Source organism: Ranitomeya imitator, chromosome 3, assembly GCF_032444005.1.
Source record: "Ranitomeya imitator isolate aRanImi1 chromosome 3, aRanImi1.pri, whole genome shotgun sequence".
Classification (NCBI taxonomy): domain Eukaryota; kingdom Metazoa; phylum Chordata; class Amphibia; order Anura; family Dendrobatidae; genus Ranitomeya; species Ranitomeya imitator.
In genome coordinates, this window is record NC_091284.1 from 747,586,457 (window position 1) to 747,609,751 (window position 23,295).

At 46.3% G+C, this 23,295-nt stretch overlaps 1 protein-coding gene across 1 annotated transcript in view; it reads right to left on the minus strand.

Moving 5' to 3' along the window:
- Nucleotides 1–2,858: 2,858 nt before the first annotated feature.
- Nucleotides 2,859–23,295, minus strand: part of FREM2 (FRAS1 related extracellular matrix 2) — a 337,360-nt gene continuing 316,923 nt past the window's right edge. The window contains exons 23-24 of the mRNA XM_069758934.1: nucleotides 19,891–20,037; nucleotides 2,859–3,615 (exon numbers count right to left, since the gene is read on the minus strand). Coding sequence (XP_069615035.1) covers nucleotides 3,103–3,615; nucleotides 19,891–20,037 — 660 coding nt within the window. The 3' untranslated portion in view covers nucleotides 2,859–3,102. The remainder of the gene's footprint in view (nucleotides 3,616–19,890; nucleotides 20,038–23,295) is intronic.

The following is a 23,295-nucleotide window of genomic DNA, read 5'->3' on the forward strand; positions in this document are numbered from 1 at the left end:
TGATGAATAAAACTTGCATCTATCAGAATGAACTGGACAATGAAACGCTACAATGCTACACAATATACTAAATAATATCAGCTCTATATGTACCGTGCACAATGGTAAAATATAATAACATGCTATTCATTAGAAACATACACCCTTAAGAGGCTCAATGATTGCCATAATAATAAATTACTTGTTCCCGGCATATCATTCTGTTTAATTCTGTAATAAAAAGAAATCTTTCCTAGTTATTTCTTTGTGATGATCAGTCCTATGATTGGTTCCAGGGAACCTCGTCTTATGTGGCTGACGAAGGTGAGATTCCTATAGCATCTAGAACAAATATCGGACATGGTGTGACCGGACACCAGCGGTATCGTTGTCAGACAGCAGCTTCAACTGTAAATTTTTAAAAAAGTTTAAAAAATCTAAAAAATATCCTATATATTTAAAAAATGTGTTCTTCTTAACCTTAAAACCCCACTCCAGCAATTTATTTGTTAGACATCATGCATGTGACTGTAATGCATGTAATAGCCGTCTTTGCCTGTTTTCAGCCCGTACGGATCATGTGACTGCAGTTGTCACACACAGTGCTGGTTATGTAAAGCGTAGGTCACGTCTTAAAATTCTTCTCAATTCAAGTCTATGGGATTTCAGAATGCTTCGTCATGAGTCCCATAGACTTGTGTTGAGAAACGTGACTTCTGCAACACACACAGTGATCCTTCGGGTTACAAAAGCCGTTACGTGGTACCGGAGCTACCAGAGCAAGGCTGAAAAGAGATGAAGACACTGACTGGTGAGTATGTGACTACATTCAATACACTCCCATGCGAGATACAGAAAGACAAAACCGCTGGAGTGGTGCATAAATGGAGTACCACGCTTAACCCTGCTGTTCTGTTCGGTCTGGGGAGACCTATTTTGAACTTTGGTATTTTTTGGGGTGTTCAAGATGCGGTTCTGAAACTTGTGGTTGATTGACTTAAATGAGGATGGGTCGGTCGGCCACGGGTTTCAGAGCCGCATCTTGAATATTTTAAAGAATATTGAAGTTCAAAGTCGGTCATTTTTGACCAACAGAACAGCAGGGTGTCCACTACTTGGTCAACTTCTCACAACCCTTGCTTGGCCCCGATATTATAAAAAAGCCTATACTCACCTCTCGTGCCGACCCCGTTCCCACAGTGTCGGCACTCGTTCTCCTTGGTTCTCCCGCATTGCTGTGATACGTGACCTTGGCATCCAAACAGCAATGGCGTAACTGTCCCGGCCTCTTCCTGTTGAATTGAAGAGGAAGTCAGAGAGCAGCTGTAGCCTGGACTTCCTCTTCATGTTCGATTTATCCAAAAGTGAGCATAGTGACGCTGGGGTAACATGTCACAACAACCGCACGAGAGCACCAGGAACGGGAGTGCTGACACCACTGGAACGGCGCCAGCACGGGAGGGGAGTGCATTTTTTATTATTTTTTCAGGACAAAACATCTAGATCAAGAAGGGGTGGTCCAAATAGTGGACAACCCCTTAAAATATGGCTTATCTTACATGAAAAATCTAGTATTCATGTTCACACACACTGGTAGGCAACTTGATGTGAGGAATCTACAAGTCCCAGAAAGCCAATAATATCACCAAATGTTCACCTCTGTGGCTCACATTTGCAATGTTGCTAAATACCCCTAGGTTCCCTTTAACTACAACTTCCTCATCGAGACTGAGTGAGTCATTTGGAATTCATTGACCTTCCACATAAGAAATAAAAGGTATCACACAGCCTGCAATGTTTCCACCCATTGGAGTAAAGCTGCAAAACCAGTAAAATTGACGCAAAGGATTAGTGGAGCAGTTGCCCTATAAGATTTCAGATGTCATTTTTCAGAGACCCTTTTCAGAATCAAAAGTGGATTCTGATTGGTTGCAATGGGAAATGACTTCAGATTTTCTTTGTATCGGTTTTGATAAATCTTCCCCTAGAGTTCAGGAAAAAGATTAGTTCCACCTTGCATTGAGCGACATCATGGTATGCATTGCTGATGTCACAGAGACATTTTAAAGGACTGAGAATGCCCACATTCGAGTGCCGGCTGAGGAAAGTTGAACTGTCCTGGTCCAGATGTCATGGAGAACTGAAAAGGATACTGGACCAGGTTCCTAAAAATCCTTACTCAACTCTATCTGCTCTCTTTCTTGTATTTAAAGGGCAATTGTTTTTACTTAGTAGATATACATACAGTATATATATATATATATATATATATATATATATACATATGGAGGAGGTCCCATTATTAACGATTGGGTCACATCAGAAAAGGACCATGATACCTTAGACTACGATATTGTGTGCCTCTCAGTAGCCGGTGGATGAGTAGAACCTCACATGACCAGCATGACGGCAATCAGTGCAATAAAGTCCTTCTCTAACGCACACACCTCGTTATGATCTTATGCTCTATGAGTCCTTATATTAAAACTTCATGGACTGGGTAACCCATACTTTTTTAGACTAGCACCTTATACCTCAGAGGAATCTTTGGCTAACAATGAATTATAAAAATAGATGGAAACACTGGGAAGAAATTCACGACTTGACCATGTCACCTGTTTCCATATCCCAAAACATATGGGACAAGAACAATATTCTATAGCAATCTTCACAACATGATTGGAAAGTCTGTTGGAAAAAAATCTTCGAAAACTAACATGTAGAGTACGATAATTGAACCTCGAATGGATAATATTAGAAAAAGCTCTCCCTGTGAACGAAGAGATGAGCTTTCAGCACCTTTGCATATTTTCATTTTTAAATAATATAAAAGAAATACAAGAGGACAATCCTCATTTACAGTTTTTTGCCTTTTTTTAGCGCCTTTTCATGTTTAGTGCATGAGTTCAGGTTGTCAGGAATTCTAGTTGTACAAACAATGGTTTGATGTTTCGGTCCCATTCGTGCCCCTCATCCTTCTTCCAACACTTTAGACATACATGAGGTATTTAAGAGCAGACGGACCATCATGGGGCACAGAGTAAGCAGGCGTTTTCCTGGAAAGAGTTTCAATTTGCTATTTTTGAGGCACTTGTACATTACTTGGCTCATGGATCCACGATGTCAAACCTCGGAGCTGTCTGTACTGTATCCACGAGGAGGCATCATGGGTTCGCTGCTTCCCGACTCTTTCCCTTCTTTCTTTTTAGACTTTTGCTTACGCTTTGCCATGAATAAAATAACTGCTATCACAAAAACCACTAATAACAATATAGCGGCGATGATGACCACAATGATCACCACATTAATCTCACTTTCCTCCTTATTTAGCTCTCTTGGTATTATCCCATCTGGGGAGATTTCTTTCTCAGGAATTGTCTTTTTGTTGTTACGTTCCAAAATTATATGCTGGATATTGGTTCCTCTGTTGCTCTCAATACCAATTTCCTGAGCAACTGTTGGGACTTCATTGGCATCTCTCTTCTTACGATGGTTTCTGGAATCTCCGGAAGTGCCAGTGCTCAATACAGAATGGTACTGGACATCTACGCTTCTCTTTCCAATGCCTCTGTTGGTATTTTCTTTGGACCTCACAGTGTAGATTGCATGAATATACCACTCTCTTCCAGTGGAAACCTAAAAAATATACACGATAGTTTTAGGACCAAAGTAGCTGCAAACTATAGAAAGATACTTTGACTTTGTGTATGTGTTGGTTATCTGTTCTTAAGTCCTGCCTATACGGGAGATAGGATGATATCCTGCTTATATGGGAGATAGGATGATATCCTGCCTATACGGGAGATAGGATGATATTCTGCCTATACGGGAGATAGGATAGTATCCTGCCTATACGGGAGATAGGATGATATTCTGCCTATATGGGAGATAGGATAGTATCCTGCCTATACGGGAGATAGGATGATATCTTGCCTATACGGGCGATAGGATGATATTCTGCCTATACGGGAGATAGGATGATATCCTGCCTATATGGGAGATAGGATGATATCCTGCCTATACGGGAGATAGGATGATATTCTGCCTATACGGGAGATAGGATGATATTCTGCCTATATGGGAGATAGGATAGTATCCTGCCTATACGGGAGATAGGATGATATTCTGCCTATATGGGAGATAGGATAGTATCCTGCCTATACGGGAGATAGGATGATATCCTGCCTATACCGTAGATAGGATGATATCCTGCCTATACGGGAGATAGGATGATATCCTGCCTATATGGGAGATAGGATATTATCCTGCCTATATGGGAGATAGGATGGTATCCTGCCTATACGAGAGATAGGATGGTATCCTGCCTATACGAGAGATAGGATGGCATCCTGCCTACACGGAAGATAGGATGGTATCCTGCCTATATGGGAGATAGGATGATATCCTGCCTATATGGGAGATAGGATGATATCCTGCCTATACAGCAGATAGGATGATATCCTGCCTCACTAAAGTCTCTAATGACCTACTAACAGCTAAATCTAATGGTCACTACTCCATGCTAATTCTCTTGGATCTCTCCGCAGCATTCAACACTGTGGATCATCAGCTCCTCCTCACTATGCTCTGCTCCATCGGCCTCAAGGACACCGTTCTCTCCTGGTTCTCCTCCTATCTCTCTGACTGCTCCTTCACTGTATGTTTTGCTGGTTCCTCCTCCTCTCACCTTCCCCTTACTGTTGGGGTTCCTCAAGGATCAGTCCTAGGCCCCCTCCTCTTCTCGTTGTATACTGCCCCTATTGGACAAACAATCAGTAGATTTGGTTTCCAGTACCATCTCTATGCTGGTGACACCCAATGATACACTTTTTCTCCTGATATCACGCCGACCTTTTTAGAAAACACCAGTGATTGTCTTACCGCTGTCTCTAACATCATGTCCTCCCTCTATCTGAAATTGAACCTGTCAAAAACTGATCTCCTCGTGTTTTCTCCCTCCACTAACCTACCTTTGCCTAAGATTGCCATCTCCGTGTGCGGTTCCACCATTACTCCAAAGCAACATGCCCGCTGTGTTATGACTGGCGGAACGCACCAAGACAGATGATATAGATGCGTTCGCAGTCCGGGGTCCACCGTGCAGGTGAAAACCTGCTGCTAGCAATTTGCAGACTATATGGCGGTACACTAAAGTATACACGCGTGGGTTAAACCTCACCCAGCGTGAAAGAAGCAATCGTGTTAAGTCACAGGACCGCGGTACCGCACCTAAAGCGCGAGCAAGTAGTCAGCGAACTCAACCCCAACTAGGATTGAAGTCCGATTAGACCCTTGCTGGCACAACACCGCAACTGGGTGTGTAAGGAATCTGAATAACAATATTAAGGCACAAGAGTGCATGCAGTGCCGCACTGACGAACGCCACTAACCACCCAGGCTTGGGTAAGGAAAGCACAGAGGAAGTGCACGGCGCCGTACTGGCGGTCACAGCAACTGGACGCTGTAATGTGTGATTCGTGCTGTAGGCTAAGTCGGGCGCTAGATAGCAACCATATACCTTCCGCGAACAGACATTCAATAGGGTAGGGGTATCCAAGGACGACTTGCACTCACAACATACACACATTAGCAATTGTTAGACAATACTAGCGCATGGCCGTGCGGTCATGCGCAGTTTATATAGTTGCAGCACAGGAAGTGGTTACAGCACTTTTGCCCTTCCAAGACCTGCCAAGAGGACCAATGGAATGTGCTGCAGAGCCTGAGCACATGACCCTCGATCTCCAACAGGAGATCTTACCCTGGGCATGCTCAGTACGTGCAGACAAGGACTTAGTCCCAGAGAAGTCCGCTCGCTGCTGACCAGCACTGACTTTAATGGCAGAGACTGGAGAAGCAGCAGTAACTCTCAGAACAGAGTGAGAATGAGCAAGACGCTGGGACCGACGTCTTTGCTGAGCAGACTCCACTGCGGCTGGACAAGAATGGGAGACCGCAGTAGAGGTGGCTCGAGATTCCCCCTGTGCAGAAGCGGGAACTCGACCCCTAACATCACCCCCCCTCCTAGGGCCCCCCCCCCCTCCTTGGGCCTCGCTACGTTCGAAGGCAGCAATGAGCTGTGGAGCCCGAATGTGCTCAGCAGGCTCCCAGGATCTATCCTCAGGACCGTAACCCCTCCAGTCCACCAAATAACATTTTTTGCCACGAACCACCTTGTACCCCAAGATAGTGTTCACCTCGTAATCGTCCGTAGACGAACCCGACGTCCCAGTAGATGATTCAGAAAACCGGGACATGTAGACGGGCTTAAGGAGGGACACATGAAAGGTGTCGGTGATACCTAGGCGTGGAGGAAGGGCCAGACGGTAAACCACAGGATTAACCTGTTCGAGGACCTTAAAAGGACCTAAGTAGCGAGGTGCAAACTTGGTAGACTCAACTCGCAGCCTGATGTTACGGGCGGAGAGCCACACTAAGTCGCCAGGAGCAAAGGTTGGAGCGGGGCGCCGATGTGCGTCGGCGGAGGACCTCATTCTCTCCTTGGAAGCCTGAATGGCATCCTGAGTGCGATCCCAAATGTCCCGTGCCTCCACAGCCCAGTCTGCCACCCTGGAATCGGCGGAAGACACGGGCATGGGCACAGGTACCCGCGGATGCTGACCATAGTTAAGGAGGAATGGAGTCTGTCCAGTGGAATCAGCGACAGCATTGTTAAGAGCAAACTCCGCCCACGGTAGCAAAGATGCCCAGTCATCCTGCTTAGCAGAAACAAAATGTCGCAGATATGTGACCAAGGTCTGGTTGGCTCTCTCTACCAACCCATTCGTCTCAGGATGATAAGCCGAAGAGAGATTCAACTCGATATTGAGAAGACGACAAAGCTCTCTCCAGAACCGAGATGCAAACTGGGGACCTCGGTCACTGACAATTTTGTCTGGCATACCGTGAAGACGAAAGATGTGTTTGACAAACAACGCTGCCAAGGCCCGTGCAGAAGGTAACTGGGGAAGCGGCACCAAATGCACCATTTTAGAAAAATGGTCGGTGATTACCCAAATAATGGTACAGCCACGAGACTTGGGCAGACTCACAACAAAATCCATCCCGACCATCTCCCAGGGCCTGTCTGCCACCGGCAGAGGGTATACCAAACCAGCTGGCCGTTGTCGGGAAGACTTATTCTTGGCACAAGAGACACATGCCTGAACGTAGTCTCCGACGTCACGAACCATATGTGGCCACCAATACATTCTCGCCAGTAACTCAGATGTCCTTTTTGCCCCAAAGTGTCCACCCACTCTGGACGAATGAGCCCAAGAGAGAACCTCCGGATGCAAATTGATGGGAACAAAAGTCTTGCCCGGAGGCACAGACTCTAGCGAAACCGGAGCTACAGTTCTCAGACTCTCCGAAGGGACAATGAGCCGAGGCTCGTCCTCCTCCTCCTCAGCTGACACGAAGGAGTGAGAGAGAGCGTCAGCACGAATGTTCAAATATAAAATCCAAAAACACAGAACGCACATATGTTACCGCACAGCTGACATATCCAACTCACCAACCAAACAGTTCGACACCTAGCAGGAAAAAGTAGGCTAAATGTATCCTCCACACCAAATAGATCAGGGGTGCCGCTTCCAGAAAAATATGCAGAGTCCAAAGTAGAAAAATAAGAAAAAATAGGAGCGCACTTACCCTGGTGTGGTATGCATCACTTTATTGAAACATAAAAGGTGGACAGCAGGGAGGGGCAGGAACGGCCGGCCGATCCTGCCCCTCCCTGCTGTCCACCTTTTATGTTTCAATAAAGTGATGCATACCACACCAGGGTAAGTGCGCTCCTATTTTTTCTTATATTTCAGCACGAATGTTCTTCTCCCCGGCGAGATAATGTAGGGTAAAGTGGAACCGGGAGAAAAACAAGGACCATCTGGCCTGACGAGAATTCAGCCGCTGGGCTGTTTGTAAATAGACCAAATTCTTGTGATCCGTGAAAACTTGGAATGGGAACCGAGCACCCTCCAAGAGATGTCTCCACTCCAAAAAGGCCAACTTCATTGCCAGCAACTCCCTATCCCCGATGGAGTAATTTCTCTCCGCTGGTGTGAAGGTCTTTGAGAAAAAGAAGCATGGGTGCTTCCGACCCTGAGCATCCTTTTGATAGAGGACTGCTCCTGCACCAACGGATGAGGCATCCACTTCCAAAAGGAATGGCTTACCCACATCGGGACGATGTAAGATGGGAGCGCTAGCAAAATGGGACTTTATAGAAGTGAAGGCCTTGAAGACCCCTTCGGACCACGATTTGGGATTCGCTCCCTTCTTGGTGAGGGATACCAAGGGAGCTACCAAAGTTGAGAAGTGGGGAATGAACTGGCGATAGTAATTTATGAACCCCATAAAGCGCTGCACCGCTTTAAGAGAATGGGGTTCCTGCCAGTCCATCACTGCTCGTAGTTTGGCAGGATCCATAGCCAATCCCTGGGCCGAGATGATATAGCCCAGGAAAGGCAAGGACTCCTGCTCAAACACACACTTCTCCAACTTTGCATATAAGGAATTCGCCCGTAAGAGTTCGAAAACTCTGCCAACATCTCTCCGGTGGGAGTCAATATCTGGAGAGAAGATGAGAATATCATCCAGATAGACTACGACCGAGGTAGAAAGCATATCCCGGAAAATATCGTTGACAAAGTCCTGAAAAACGGCTGGGGCATTACAGAGCCCGAAAGGCATCACCAGGTACTCATAGTGCCCATCCCTGGTATTGAAAGCCGTTTTCCACTCGTCCCCCTCACGGATGCGAATCAGATTGTAGGCACCCCGCAGATCTAATTTGGTGAATATTTTAGCTCCCCTTAATCTGTCAAAGAGCTCCGATATCAGGGGCAACGGGTATTTGTTCTTAATAGTGATAGCATTGAGACCCCTATAATCGATGCAAGGACGTAACTCCCCGTTCTTCTTTTGCACGAAGAAGAATCCCACCCCTGCCGGAAACACTGACTTCCTTATAAACCCTCTTGCCAAATTCTCCTGAATGTATTGAGACATAGCCTCCGTCTCCGGGAGAGAGAGGGGATATACCCTTCCCCGAGGAGGTTCGGCTCCAGGCAAGAGGTCGATAGGACAGTCGTAAGGGCGATGGGGCGGTAGAGTCTCAGCAGCCTTTTTAGAGAACACGTCTGCATAACACCAATAATACCTGGGAAGTGATGAAAGATCTGCGGGTACCTCGGTAGTAGAGACCTGTACACACTCACTCACACACCTGCCCAAACAAGACTTACTCCAACCCAATATTCTCCCTGAGGACCACTCAATATGTGGGGAGTGGAAACGGAGCCAGGGTATTCCCAGCAAAATCTCATCCATTCCCTCAGGAAGGACAAGAAGGGAAATAATCTCCTGGTGGGAAGGAGATATGGACAGCGAGAACGGAACTGTCTGGTGTGTGATTTGCAGTGGGAGTGTCGCCCCATTCACAACTCTAACCGTTATTGGTTTGGCGAGCATGACTAGTGGTATAGCATGACGTGTAGCAAAAGCAGAGGACATGAAGTTTCCCTCTGCTCCTGAATCCACACAAAGCTCGACTGTTAGAGTGGAGGAGCCTAACAGGATTGTCCCTTTAAAGGACAGTTTGGAGGAGAATGCTGCTGTGTCTAGTGAACCTCCCCCAATGGTTACTAGACGCGATCGTTTCCCGACCACCGCGGACATTTATTGGCGTAATGTCCATGTTGTTGACAGTTTTTACAAACCACGGGTACTCGAGCGGCTAGAGATTTAGGTCCCGCTCGAGAAACCTCCATGGCCTCATGGGAATCTGACGCCAAGACAGGGGATTCCAGAGGTCTGGCGAAAGTTGGAGCCAGCCGAAACCTCTGCCTACACTGGGTCCGCTCCAACCTCCGCTCGTGAAAACGGAGGTCGATGCGGGTAGACACAGAAATAAGTTCCTCCAGTGTGGCCGGTATCTCCCTAGTGGCCAAGGCGTCCTTCACATGGTCTGCCAGTCCCCTCCAGAACACCGGAATAAGAACTTTGTCTGGCCACTCTAACTCTGAAGCTAGAGTCCGGAACTGGATGGCAAACTGGCTGACCACGGACGTACCCTGCGTAATAGACAACAATTGGAGTGCGGTGTCGTGGGTAACCCGAGGCCCTAAAAAGACCTGCTTCAGAGTGTCCAAGAAGAGAGGAGCACTCTGTACCACACGATCATCTCGCTCCCAGAGTGGCGTTGCCCACTCCAACGCCCTACCCGACAAGAGAGATAGGATAAATCCCACTCTCGCCCGCTCCGTAGGAAAACGTGACGCCAGGAGCTCAAGATGTATAGAGCACTGGCTCACGAATCCGCGACAATGTTTACTGTCGCCAGCAAACTTGTCAGGAAGCGGGAGACGGGATAAAGTCGGAGCAGGGGTGGCAGCGGACAAACTGGCTGCGGCTACACTTGCAGCCTGCACAGCTACAGCAGTGACATCCACAGCTGAGGTTGTACGCTCAAGAGCCGCCAACCTTCCCTCCAGCTGCTGGATGTACCTCTGTAAACGCTGGTCGTCCGCCATTTTACTAGCCAGACCCTGGCGCTAGTATTCTGTTAGGACTGGCGGAACGCACCAAGACAGATGCGTTCGCAGTCCGGGGTCCACCGTGCAGGTGAAAACCTGCTGCTAGCAATTTGCAGACTATATGGCGGTACACTAAAGTATACACGCGTGGGTTAAACCTCACCCAGCGTGAAAGAAGCAATCGTGTTAAGTCACAGGACCGCGGTACCGCACCTAAAGCGCGAGCAAGTAGTCAGCGAACTCAACCCCAACTAGGATTGAAGTCCGATTAGACCCTTGCTGGCACAACACCGCAACTGGGTGTGTAAGGAAACTGAATAACAATATTAAGGCACAAGAGTGCATGCAGTGCCGCACTGACGAACGCCACTAACCACCCAGGCTTGGGTAAGGAAAGCACAGAGGAAGTGCACGGCGCCGTACTGGCGGTCACAGCAACTGGACGCTGTAATGTGTGATTCGTGCTGTAGGCTAAGTCGGGCGCTAGATAGCAACCATACACCTTCCGCGAACAGACATTCAATAGGGTAGGGGTATCCAAGGACGACTTGCACTCACAACATACACACATTAGCAATTGTTAGACAATACTAGCGCATGGCCGTGTGGTCATGCGCAGTTTATATAGTTGCAGCACAATAAGTGGTTACAGCACTTTTGCCCTTCCAAGACCTGCCAAGAGGACCAATGGAATGTGCTGCAGAGCCTGAGCACATGACCCTCGATCTCCAACGGGAGATCTTACCCTGGGCATGCTCAGTACGTGCAGACAAGGACTTAGTCCCAGAGAAGTCCGCTCGCTGCTGACCAGCACTGACTTTAATGGCAGAGACTGGAGAAGCAGCAGTAACTCTCAGAACAGAGTGAGAATGAGCAAGACGCTGGGACCGACGTCTTTGCTGAGCAGACTCCACTGCGGCTGGACAAGAATGGGAGACCGCAGCGGAGGTGGCTTGAGATTCCCCCTGTGCAGAAGCGGGAACTCGACCCCTAACACGCTGCCTTGGGGTCATCCTTGATTCCGAGCTTTCATTCACCTCCCACATCCGATCACTGGCTCGCTCTTCTTATCTGCATCTCAAAAACATTTCTAGAATTCGCCCTTTTCTTACTTTCGACTCTGAAAAAACTCTTACTGTTTCACTTATTCATTCTCGTCTGGACTATTGTAACTCTCTACTAATCGGCCTCCCTCATACCAAACTCTCCCCGCTCCAATCTGTCCTGAATGCTGCAGCCAGGATCATATTCCTCACCAACCGTTACACCGATGCCTCTACCTTGTGCCAGTCATTACATTGGCTACACATCCACTCCAGAAGCAAGTACAAAACTACAGTACTACCCTACATCTCCTCCCTGATCTCAGTCTACCACCCTACCCGTGCCCTCCGCTCCGCTAATGACCTCAGGTTAGCATCCTCAATAATCATAACCTCCCTCTCCCGTCTCCAAAACTTTACACGTGCTGCGCCGATTCTTTGGAATGCACTGCCTAGGTTAATATGATTAATCCCCACAGTTTTAAGTGTGCCCTAAAAACTCATTTGTTCAGATTGGCCTACTGCCTCAACGCATTAACCTAACTATCCCTGTGTGGCCCATTAAAAAAAACAAACAAACTTAAACCATAATCAGGTTCTTCGCATTATGTTCTCATACACTTTATGCAGTTATTAGCCCTCTGTGTCTGTACTGTTACATACTTAGACAGTAAACTGGTTCATGCACCTTTACATGAACACCCGAGCCTTACACTATGGCTGGTCTGACTAACTAAAGCAATTGTTACCATCCACCTCTCGTGTCTCCCCTTTTCCTCATAGTTTGTAAGCTTGCGAACAGGGCCCTCATTCCTCTTGGTATCTATTTTGAACTGTGATTTTTGTTATGCTGTAATGTCTATTGTCTGTACAAGTCCCCTCTATAATTTGTAAAGCACTGCGGAATATGTTGGCGCTATATAAATAAAATCATTATTATTATTATACGGGAGACAGAATGATATCCTGCCTATATGGGAGATAGCATGATATCCTGCCTATATGGTATATAGGATGGTATCCTGCCTATACAGCAGATAGGATGATATCCTGCCTATACGGGAGATAGGATGATATCCTGCCGATACGGGAGATAGGATGGTATCCTGCCTATATGGTATATAGGATGATATCCTGCCTATACGGGAGATAGGATGGTATCCTGCCTATATGGTATATAGGATGATATCCTGCCTATATGGGAGATAGGATGATATCCTGCCTATACGGGAGATAGGATGATATCCTGCATATACGGGAGATAGGATGATATCCTGCCTATATGGGAGATGGGATGATATCCTGCCTATATGGGAGATAGGATGGCATCCTGCCTATATGGTATATAGGATGATATCCTGCCTATATGGGAGATAGGATAGTATCCTGCCTATACGGGAGATAGGATGATATCCTGCCTATACGGGAGATAGGATGATATCCTGCCTATATGGGAGATGGGATGATATCCTGCCTATACGGGAGATAGGATGGTATCCTGCCTATACGGGAGATAGGATGGCATCCTGCCTATACGGGAGATAGGATGATATCCTGCCTATATGGGAGATAGGATGGAGTCCTGCTTATACAGCAGGATGTGTTGTGAATTCTGTTGTCGAACTCCCTCCTGTGGTCGTGAATGGTACTTCGCCGAGTTCTGTCTATGGGCTCCCTCTGGTGGCTGTGAGTGAAGCTGCTGCTTCTGAGGTTCCTTACACAGGTGACGTGGTTTATCCTTTGGTTGGCTGTTCTATTTAACTCCTCTCAGTTACTCCATGCCAGCTGTCAATGTTTTTGCATTGGTTCAGTTCGCTCCTGGATCTCTCTGGTGACCTGCCTTCTCCTGCAGAAGCTAAGTTCCTGATAGTCATTATTTGTTCACTGTTTTCTTGTCCAGCTGGTTTTCATGATTTTGTCTTGCTAGCTGGAAGCTCTGGGATGCAGAGTGGCCCCTCCGCACCGTGAGTCGGTGCGGAGGTCTTTTTTGCACACTCTGCGTGGTCTTTTGTAGGTGTTTGTGCTGATCGCAAAGTTACCTTTCCTATCCTCTGTCTATTTAGTAAGTCTGGCCTCCCTTTGCTGAAACCTGTTTCATTTTTGCGTTTGTGACTTTCATCTTTACTCACAGTCAATATATGTGGGGGGCTTCCTTTACCTTTGGGTAATTTCTCTGAGGCAAGGTAGGCTTAATTTTCTATCTCTAGGGCTAGATAGTTCTTAGGCTGTGATGAGGCGCCTAGGTCTGGTCAGGAGCGCTCCACGGCTATTTATAGTGTGTGTGATAGGATTAGGGATTGCGGTCAGCAGAGCTCCCACATCCCAGAGCTCGTCCTGTATGAGGTTTAACTATCAGGTCATTCCGGGTGCTCCTAACCACCAGGTCATAACAGTACAGCTGGCCCAAAGTATTAATGCATCTCAATAGAGGGATAAGAGAACTTCTGAGACCATTTTTTTTTCTTTGCACTGTGTTTTGTCTTTCTTTTCCCCTAGACCTTTGGGTGGTTCAGGACACAGGTGTAGATATGGACATTCAAGGTCTGTCCTCTTGTATGGATCATCTCTCTGCAAGGGTACAAAACATTCAAGATTTTGTGGTTCAGAATCCTATGTTAGAGCCTAAAATTCCTATTCCTGACTTGTTTTCTGGGGATTGATCTAGGTTCTTGAATTTCAAAAATAATTGTAAACTGTTTCTAGCTTTGAAACCCCGCTCCTCTGGTGACCCCGCTCAACAGATAAAAATCATTATTTCTTTGTTGCGTGGTGACCCTCAAGACTGGGCATTTTCCTTTGCGCCAGGAGATCCGGCATTGCGTGATGTTGATGCGTTTTTTTCTGGCGCTTGGATTGCTTTATGATGAACCAAATTCAGTGGATCAGGCAGAGAAAATCTTGCTGGCTTTGTGTCAGGGTCAGGATGATGCGGAGGTGTACTGTCAGAAGTTTAGAAAGTGGTCTGTGCTTACTCAGTGGAATGAATGTGCACTGGCGGCAATTTTCAGAAAGGGTCTTTCTGAAGCCCTTAAGGATGGTCTGAATGAGTCTATGTCTTTGGCCATTCAGATCGATCGGCGCATGCGTGAGCGCAAAGCTGTGCACCATCTGGCGGTATTCTCTGAGCATATGCCTGAGCCTATGCAGTGTGATAGGACTTTGACCAGAGCTGAACAGCAAGAACACAGACGTCGGAATGGGCTGTGTTTTTACTGTGGTGAATCCACTCATGCTATCTCCGATTGTCCTAAGCGCACTAAGCGGTTCGCTAGGTCTGCCACCATTGGTACGGTACAGTCTAAATTTCTTTTGTCCGTTACTCTGATTTGCTCTCTGTCGTCCTATTCTGTAATGGCATTTGTGGATTCAGGCGCTGCCCTGAGTTTGATGGACTTGGAGTTTGCCAGGCGCTGTGGTTTTTTCTTGGAGCCCTTGCAGTATCCTATTCCATTGAGAGGAATTGATGCTACGCCTTTGGCCAAGAATAAGCCTCAGTACTGGACTCAATTGACCATGTGCATGGCTCCTGCACATCAGGAGGATATTCGCTTTTTGGTGTTGCATAATCTGCATGATGTTGTCGTTTTGGGGTTGCCATGGCTACAGGTCCATAATCCAGTGTTGGATTGGAAATCTATGTCTGTGTCCAGCTGGGGTTGTCAGGGGGTACATGGTGATGTTCCATTGCTCTCAATTTCACCTTCCACTCCTTCTGAAGTCCCTGAGTTTTTATCAGATTACCGGGATGTATTTGAAGGTGCCCTACCTCCTCATAGGGATTGCGACTGTGCTATTAATTTGATTCCTGGTAGTAAGTTTCCTAAGGGCCGTCTGTTTAATTTATCTGTGCCAGAGCACGCCGCTATGCGGAGTTATATAAAGGAATCCTTGGAGAAGGGTCATATTCGTCCGTCGTCGTCACCATTGGGAGCAGGGTTCTTTTTTTGTGGCCAAGAAGGATGGTTCTTTGAGACCTTGTATTGATTACCGCCTTCTTAATAAAATCACAGTCAAATTTCAGTATCCTTTGCCGCTGCTGTTTGATTTATTTGCTCGGATTAAGGGGGCTAGTTGGTTCACCAATATAGATCTTCGTGGTGCGTATAATCTTGTGCGAATTAAACAGGGTGATGAATGGAAGACGGCATTTAATACGCCCGAGGGCCATTTTGAGTACCTGGTTATGCCATTTGGGCTTTCTAATGCTCCATCTGTGTTTCAGTCCTTTATGCATGACATCTTCCGAGAGTACCTGGATAGATTCATGATTGTATATTTGGATGACATTTTGGTCTTTTCGGATGATTGGGAATCTCATGTGAAGCAGGTCAGAATGGTGTTCCAGGTCCTTCGTGCGAATTCCTTGTTTGTGAAGGGGTCAAAGTGTCTCTTTGGAGTTCAGAAGGTTTCATTTTTGGGTTTCATTTTTTCCCCTTCTACTATCGAGATGGATCCTGTTAAAGTTCAGGCCATTTACGATTGGACTCAGTCGACATCTGTGAAGAGCTTGCAGAAGTTCCTGGGCTTTGCAAATTTTTATCGTCGCTTCATCGCTAACTTTTCCAGTGTTGCTAAGCCGTTGACTGATTTGACCAAGAAAGGTGCTGATGTGGTCAATTGGTCCTCTGCGGCTGTAGAGGCTTTTCAGGAGTTGAAGCGTTGTTTTGCTTCTGCCCCTGTGTTGTGCCAGCCAGATGTTTCACTCCCTTTTCAGGTGGAGGTTGATGCTTCTGAAATTGGAGCAGGGGCTGTTTTGTCGCAAAGAAATTCTGATGGCTCGGCGATGAAACCCTGTGCCTTCTTTTCTAGAAAATTCTCGCCTGCTGAGCGCAATTATGATGTGAGCAATCGGGAGTTGTTGGCCATGAAGTGGGCATTCGAGGAGTGGCGACATTGGCTTGAAGGAGCTAAGCATCGCGTGGTGGTCTTGACGGATCAGAAGAATTTGACTTACCTCAAGTCTGCCAAACGGTTGAATCCTAGACAGGCTCGATGGTCGCTCTTTTTCTCCCGTTTTGATTTTGTGGTTTCATACCTTCCGGGATCTAAGAATGTAAAGGCTGACGCCCTGTCAAGGAGTTTTGTGCCTGACTCTCCGGGTGTTCCGGAGCCGGCGGGTATTCTTAAAGAAGGGGTAATTTTGTCTGCCATTTCCCCTGATTTGCGGCGTGTGCTGCAAAAGTTTCAGGCTGATAGACCTGACCGTTGTCCTACGGAGAAACTGTTTGTCCCTGATAGATGGACTAGTAGAGTTATCTCGGAGATTCATTGTTCAGTATTGGCTGGTCATCCTGGAATCTTTGGTACCAGAGATTTGGTGGCTAGATCCTTTTGGTGGCCTTCTTTGTCACGGGATGTGCGTTCTTTTGTGCAGTCCTGTGGGATTTGTGCTCGGGCTAAGCCCTGCTGTTCTCGTGCCAGTGGGTTGCTTTTGCCCTTGCCGATCCCGAAGAGGCCCTGTACGCATATTTCCATGGATTTTATTTCTGATCTCCCTGTTTCTCAAAAGATGTCGGTCATTTGGGTGGTTTGTGATCGCTTCTCTAAGATGGTCCATTTGGTACCCTTATCTAAACTGCCTTCCTCCTCTGATTTGGTGCCATTGTTTTCCAGCATGTGGTTCGTTTGCATGGCATTCCAGAGAACATCGTCTCGGACAGAGGTTCCCAGTTTGTTTCGAGGTTTTGGCGGTCCTTTTGCGCTAAGATGGGCATTGATTTGTCGTTTTCTTCGGCTTTCCATCCTCAGACTAATGGCCAAACCGAACGAACTAATCAGACTTTGGAGACATATCTGAGATGCTTTGTTTCTGCTGATCAGGATGATTGGGTGTCTTTCTTGCCTTTGGCTGAGTTCGCCCTTAATAATCGGGCCAGCTCGGCTACTTTAGTTTCTCCTTTTTTCTGTAATTCTGGTTTCCATCCTCGTTTCTCTTCAGGGCAGGTTGAGCCTTCGGACTGTCCTAGTGTGGATGCGGTGGTGGACAGGTTGCAGCAGATTTGGACTCATGTGGTGGACAATTTGACATTGTCCAAGGAGAAGGCTCAACGTTTCGCTAACCGCCGGCGTTGTGTTGGTCCCCGACTTCGTGTTGGGGATTTGGTTTGGTTGTCATCTCGTCACGTTCCTATGAAGGTTTCCTCTCCTAAGTTTAAGTCTCGTTTCATTGGACCATATAAGATTTCTGAAGTTCTTAATCCTGTGTCATTTCGTTTGGACCTTCCAGCTTCTTTTGCCATCCACAATGTGTTCCATAGGTCGTTGTTGCGGAGATACGTGGCGCCTATGGTTCCCTCCGTTGATCCTCCTGCCCCGGTGTTGGTCGAGGGGGAGTTGGTGTATGTGGTGGAGAAGATTTTGGATTCTCGTGTTTCGAGACGGAAACTCCAGTATCTGGTCAAGTGGAAGGGTTATGGTCAGGAAGATAATTCCTGGGTTTTTGCCTCTGATGTTCATGCTGCCGATCTTGTTCGTGCCTTTCATTTGGCTCATCCTGATCGGCCTGGGGGCTCTGGTGAGGGTTCGGTGACCCCTCCTCAAGGGGGGATGTACTGTTGTGAATTCTGTTGTCGAACTCCCTCCTGTGGTCGTGAATGGTACTTCGGCGAGTTCTGTCTATGGGCTCCCTCTGGTGGCTGTGAGTGAAGCTGCTGCTTCTGAGGTTCCTTACACAGGTGACGTGGTTTATCCTTTGGTTGGCTGTTCTATTTAACTCCTCTCAGATCGTTATTCCATGCCAGCTGTCAATGTTTTTGCATTGGTTCAGTTCGCTCCTGGATCTCTCTGGTGACCTGCCTTCTTCTGCAGAAGCTAAGTTCCTGATAGTCATTATTTGTTCACTGTTTTCTTGTCCAGCTGGTTTTCATGATTTTGTCTTGCTAGCTGGAAGCTCTGGGATGCAGAGTGGCCCCTCCGCACCGTGAGTCGGTGCGGAGGTCTTTTTTGCACACTCTGCGTGGTCTTTTGTAGGTTTTTGTGCTGATCGCAAAGTTACCTTTCCTATCCTCTGTCTATTTAGTAAGTCTGGCCTCCCTTTGCTGAAACCTGTTTCATTTCTGCGTTTGTGACTTTCATCTTTACTCACAGTCAATATATGTGGGGGGCTTCCTTTACCTTTGGGGAATTTCTCTGAGGCAATGTAGGCTTAATTTTCTATCTCTAGGGCTAGATAGTTCTTAGGCTGTGACGAGGCGCGTAGGTCTGGTCAGGAGCGCTCCACGGCTATTTCTAGTGTGTGTGATAGGATTAGGGCTTGCGGTCAGCAGAGCTCCCACATCCCAGAGCTCGTCCTGTATGAGGTTTAACTATCAGGGTGCTCCTAACCACCAGGTCATAACAAGGATGATATCCTGCCTATACGGGAGATAAGATAGTATCCTGCCTATATGGGAGATAGGGTGATGTCTTGCCTATACAGGAGATAGGATAGTATCCTGCCTATATGGTAGATAGGATGATATCCTGCCTATATGGGAGATAGGATGATATCCTGCCTATACGGGAGATAGGATGGTATCCTGCCTATATGGGAGATAGGATGATATCCTGCCTATATGACTAGTAAGACAATGCTTCAACTTTGACAGCATCTATGATATCTGGCACCATCTCTCTATTTTAAAGGGAACCTGTGACCTATCCAATTTACCAGCTTCATGTATTAGAGAAAAAGAAAATGAACAGATTAATATAGTATATTGTTTTGTGTCAGTCATTACAACCCCCCACAACTCAACTAGTCAGCTGGGTGTAGTGCCTCATCACTCCAGTGATGGCGCAAGAGGAAAAATGAACTTTTGCTTCTAGGTTCATTCAAAGGGTAGAGCTGATTACTGGAGGTGTCAAACATAAGCAGGGCGCACGGAGAATAGATTAGTATTGGGAAAACTTTAAAATGCTAAATTCTGCACCTTTCAAATATCTTTCGTTATCACTTTTACAGCCAATGAGAGATAAAGGTTGAGCTCAGATGGTGACAACTTTATTCAGTCATTGAACATTCAGACTTGCAGCTATAATAGGGATCGTAATTAAATTCACTTCAACAGAATTTTTGTTTTTTACAGATTGAATTTTCCAGTAAAATTAGCATTTTCCATTACTAACATATCCGAGGACTTCTATAAGGGGAGATGGCAGAATGGAGTGCTACCTCTTTATATGGTCAGGGCAGATTGGCTATTCATTACACGTAAGGATGGACAAGGTAAGGATGGACAATTTCTATAACACTTTGAGGAGAACATAAGCAGAATTACTGCGGTCAGGACAGAAAACAACATTTGAGATACAGAGAACTAACTCCATGATTATTATCAGAGATCACTCACCTGGAACAGAGGAGTGGAGTCCACTTTAAATCCATCTGAGCCCGGCTGTCTGACTAGCGGTAATGCCTCTGGATCATCAGCGGCCAGTCTGGCATTAAACGTGATGCTGCCAAACCTTCCAGCCTGAGTTTCTGGCTGCGCTTTATCCTGCGTGACCACAAAGTAACATATCTCAGTCGTGACAAAGAGATATACAGTAGGAATACAGCAGTACTATTAAAGGGAATCTGTCAGCAGGTTTTTGCTATGTAATCTGAAGACAGCGTGAAGTAGGAGATTAAAACACTGAATCCAACGATGTGTCATTTATTAGGCTGTGTGTAGTTGTTTACTTACAGTGAAGGTTTTATCACTAGGAGATTATCACTGGCAGGTCTAATGTTCATGCTAGTCTGACTCCGCCCCCTCGTGATAAGCAGCTCATTGTCTATAGACTGTGTGTGGGCAGGTTAGCTGTCTGATCTCTGCTCCATTCTACATATAAGAACTCTGATTGTGCAACAGCTGCACCCAATAATGTAAGTGATAGATCATTGGATTCATGGTCTCTTAGCCTACATTATGCTGCTCTCAGAGGAGGTAGCAAAAACTTGCTGACCGATTCATTTTAATGGTCATGCGCTTGGTGTCCACTACTACAGACTTGGCATTGGGCCCCAGGAGAGCTACATTACTAATCTGACAAGTTTCTAAAGTGCAACTCCAGTTTACACCACCCCAAACTCCCAACATGACATATATACATGGTATGAGATATTTACGGCTATGAAGCAATTAGCCCAGGTCTGGATATCCAGTGGTTGGGCCGGGTCTTCCGATGCAAGAACAGTTCGCGTTACACGGATGTATGAAACTTGCCACAAGGCTGAGGGGCCGATTTATTAAGGTGTTTACGCCAGGAATCTGGTGTAGACATCATAACAAGTTGCAATATCCATGAGGGATGGAGGTGTGGTCACTCCCATATGGGCATGGTAACATGAGGGATCGAGGTGTGGTCAATCCCATATGGGAATGGTAACATGAGAGGAACGAGGTGTGGTCAATCCCATATGTGCATGGTAACATGAGGGAACGAGGTGTGGTCACTCCCATATGTGCATGGTAACATGAGAGGAATGAGATGTGGTCACTCCCATATGGGCATGGTTACTCTCATATAGGCATGGTAACATGAGGGATCGAGGTGTGGTCAATCCCATATGGGCATGGTAACATGAGAGAAACGAGGTGTGGTCACTCCCATATGTGCATGGTAACATGAGAGGAATGAGATGTGGTCACTCCCATATGGGCATGGTTACTCTCATATAGGCATGGTAACATGAGGGATCGAGGTGTGGTCAATCCCATATGGGCATGGTAACATGAGAGAAACGAGGTGTGGTCACTCCCATATGGGCACGGTAACATGAGAGGAACGAGGTGTGGTCACTCCCATATGGGCACGGTAACATGAGAGGAACGAGGTGTGGTCAATCCCATATGGGCATGGTAACATGAGGGAACGAGGTGTGGTCACTCCCATATGTGCATGGTAACATGAGAGGAATGAGATGTGGTCACTCCCATATGGGCATGGTTACTCTCATATAGGCATGGTAACATGAGGGATCGAGGTGTGGTCAATCCCATATGGGCATGGTAACATGAGAGAAACGAGGTGTGGTCACTCCCATATGGGCATGGTAACATGAGAGGAACGAGGTGTGGTCAATCCCATATGGGCATGGTCACTCTTATATGGGCACGGTAACATGAGGGATCGAGGTGTGGTCAATCCCATATGGGCATGGTAACATGAGAGAAACGAGGTGTGGTCACTCCCATATGTGCATAGTAACATGAGAGGAACGAGGTGTGGTCAATCCCATATGGGCACGGTAACATGAGAGGAACGAGGTGGGGTCACTCCCATAAGTGCATGGTAACATGAGAGGAATGAGGTGTGGTCAATCCCATATGGGCATGGTAACATGAGAGGAACAGGGTGTGGTCAATCCTATATGGGCACGGTAACATGAGAGGAACGAGGTGGAGTCACTCCCATGTGTGCATGGTAACATGAGAGGAATGAGGTGTGGTCACTCCTATCTGCCAAATTCATATGTTACGCCAATAAGGTGGCATAATTTACTCAAAAAATATACACCAGTCCCCAAGCAAATGCCGCCTAATGCATCAGATGACGGTACTCCAGTGAGTACTTCATAAAGCTTGGTATGCACTACGCAAGTCTTAATGAATCGCCCCCTAAGTTCACGCTTTCCATATTTGGTGCATATTTTTTCTCAGTGGACTTGGTGCGACTCTCACCCTCTCCATTCGACTCTCACCCTCTCCACGCTGAATCAATAAAAGGAATTGACATGCTGTGTATATAAAAATCCGCACCACAGGTCAATTTGCACACAGAAAATATCTGATATGTTGAAATCTTATCTATTTAACTACACAGTTACGTAGGTTGAAAAAAGACCATCAAGTTCAACCTTTCGCCACCAATTGTAATATTATATTGTCCTACAGATTTTCTGCATGAAAATTTACAAGGGCAATGCACACCTGTACCATAATTGGAATCTGCAGGTTTAAAAACACAGGTGAAATCCGCACAAAATCCGCGGTAAATTTGCAGGTAAAACGCAGGGCGTTTTACCTGCGGATTTTTCAGAATCCATTCGGAAAAATCCGCAATCAAATCCGCAACGTGTGCAAATACCCTTACTGGCATGTTTTTATTTTGTTTTGGGGTTTTTGTTTCAGCGTAGATGTGGATTTTAGACGACTAGAGATGGCGGACACCTGGATGTTCGGGTTCGGCCGAAGTTACAAAAAGTTCACTTTTTGCTTCTTTGAAGCATATCCTGAATTAATCTTCTCCAAACGAGGCACTGTCCAATGGAAAAACTGAAATGAACCCTTCTGGAAAAGAAAAACTCTTCCAAAGCTGCTTTAGGAAAATGTTCCGGTTAAAAAAACTCCTCTAAAATCTCCTCAAAAACAGGAGATTTTCCACAAGCATTTTCCACTTGAAACTCTGTGGTTCTTGAACCCTTAAAAAAACTCCTTACAAACATAGCCTTAGCGTATGTGCACACAACATCTTTTTCTCAGGGGGGTACGCTCTGTAACCTGAAAATGGGCTAAAAAAGAGCCTAAAAAAGAATGAACATACAGTATCCTAAGATGGAAATTGGTTAAATGAAGTGACTGGTCCATTCCTCATGTGAAATCTTCTTGGAGCCACTCAATAGTTTGTACAATACAAGTAAGAAAAAAACGCCACAGGCCAAATACATTGCAAAAAGAGGTAATGAAACAACTTTAAAGACGCAAAAATAAGATTATACAGGACAAAAGATGCCGGCGTGTCCTTTAGGCCGTGATCACACATACGCGAGA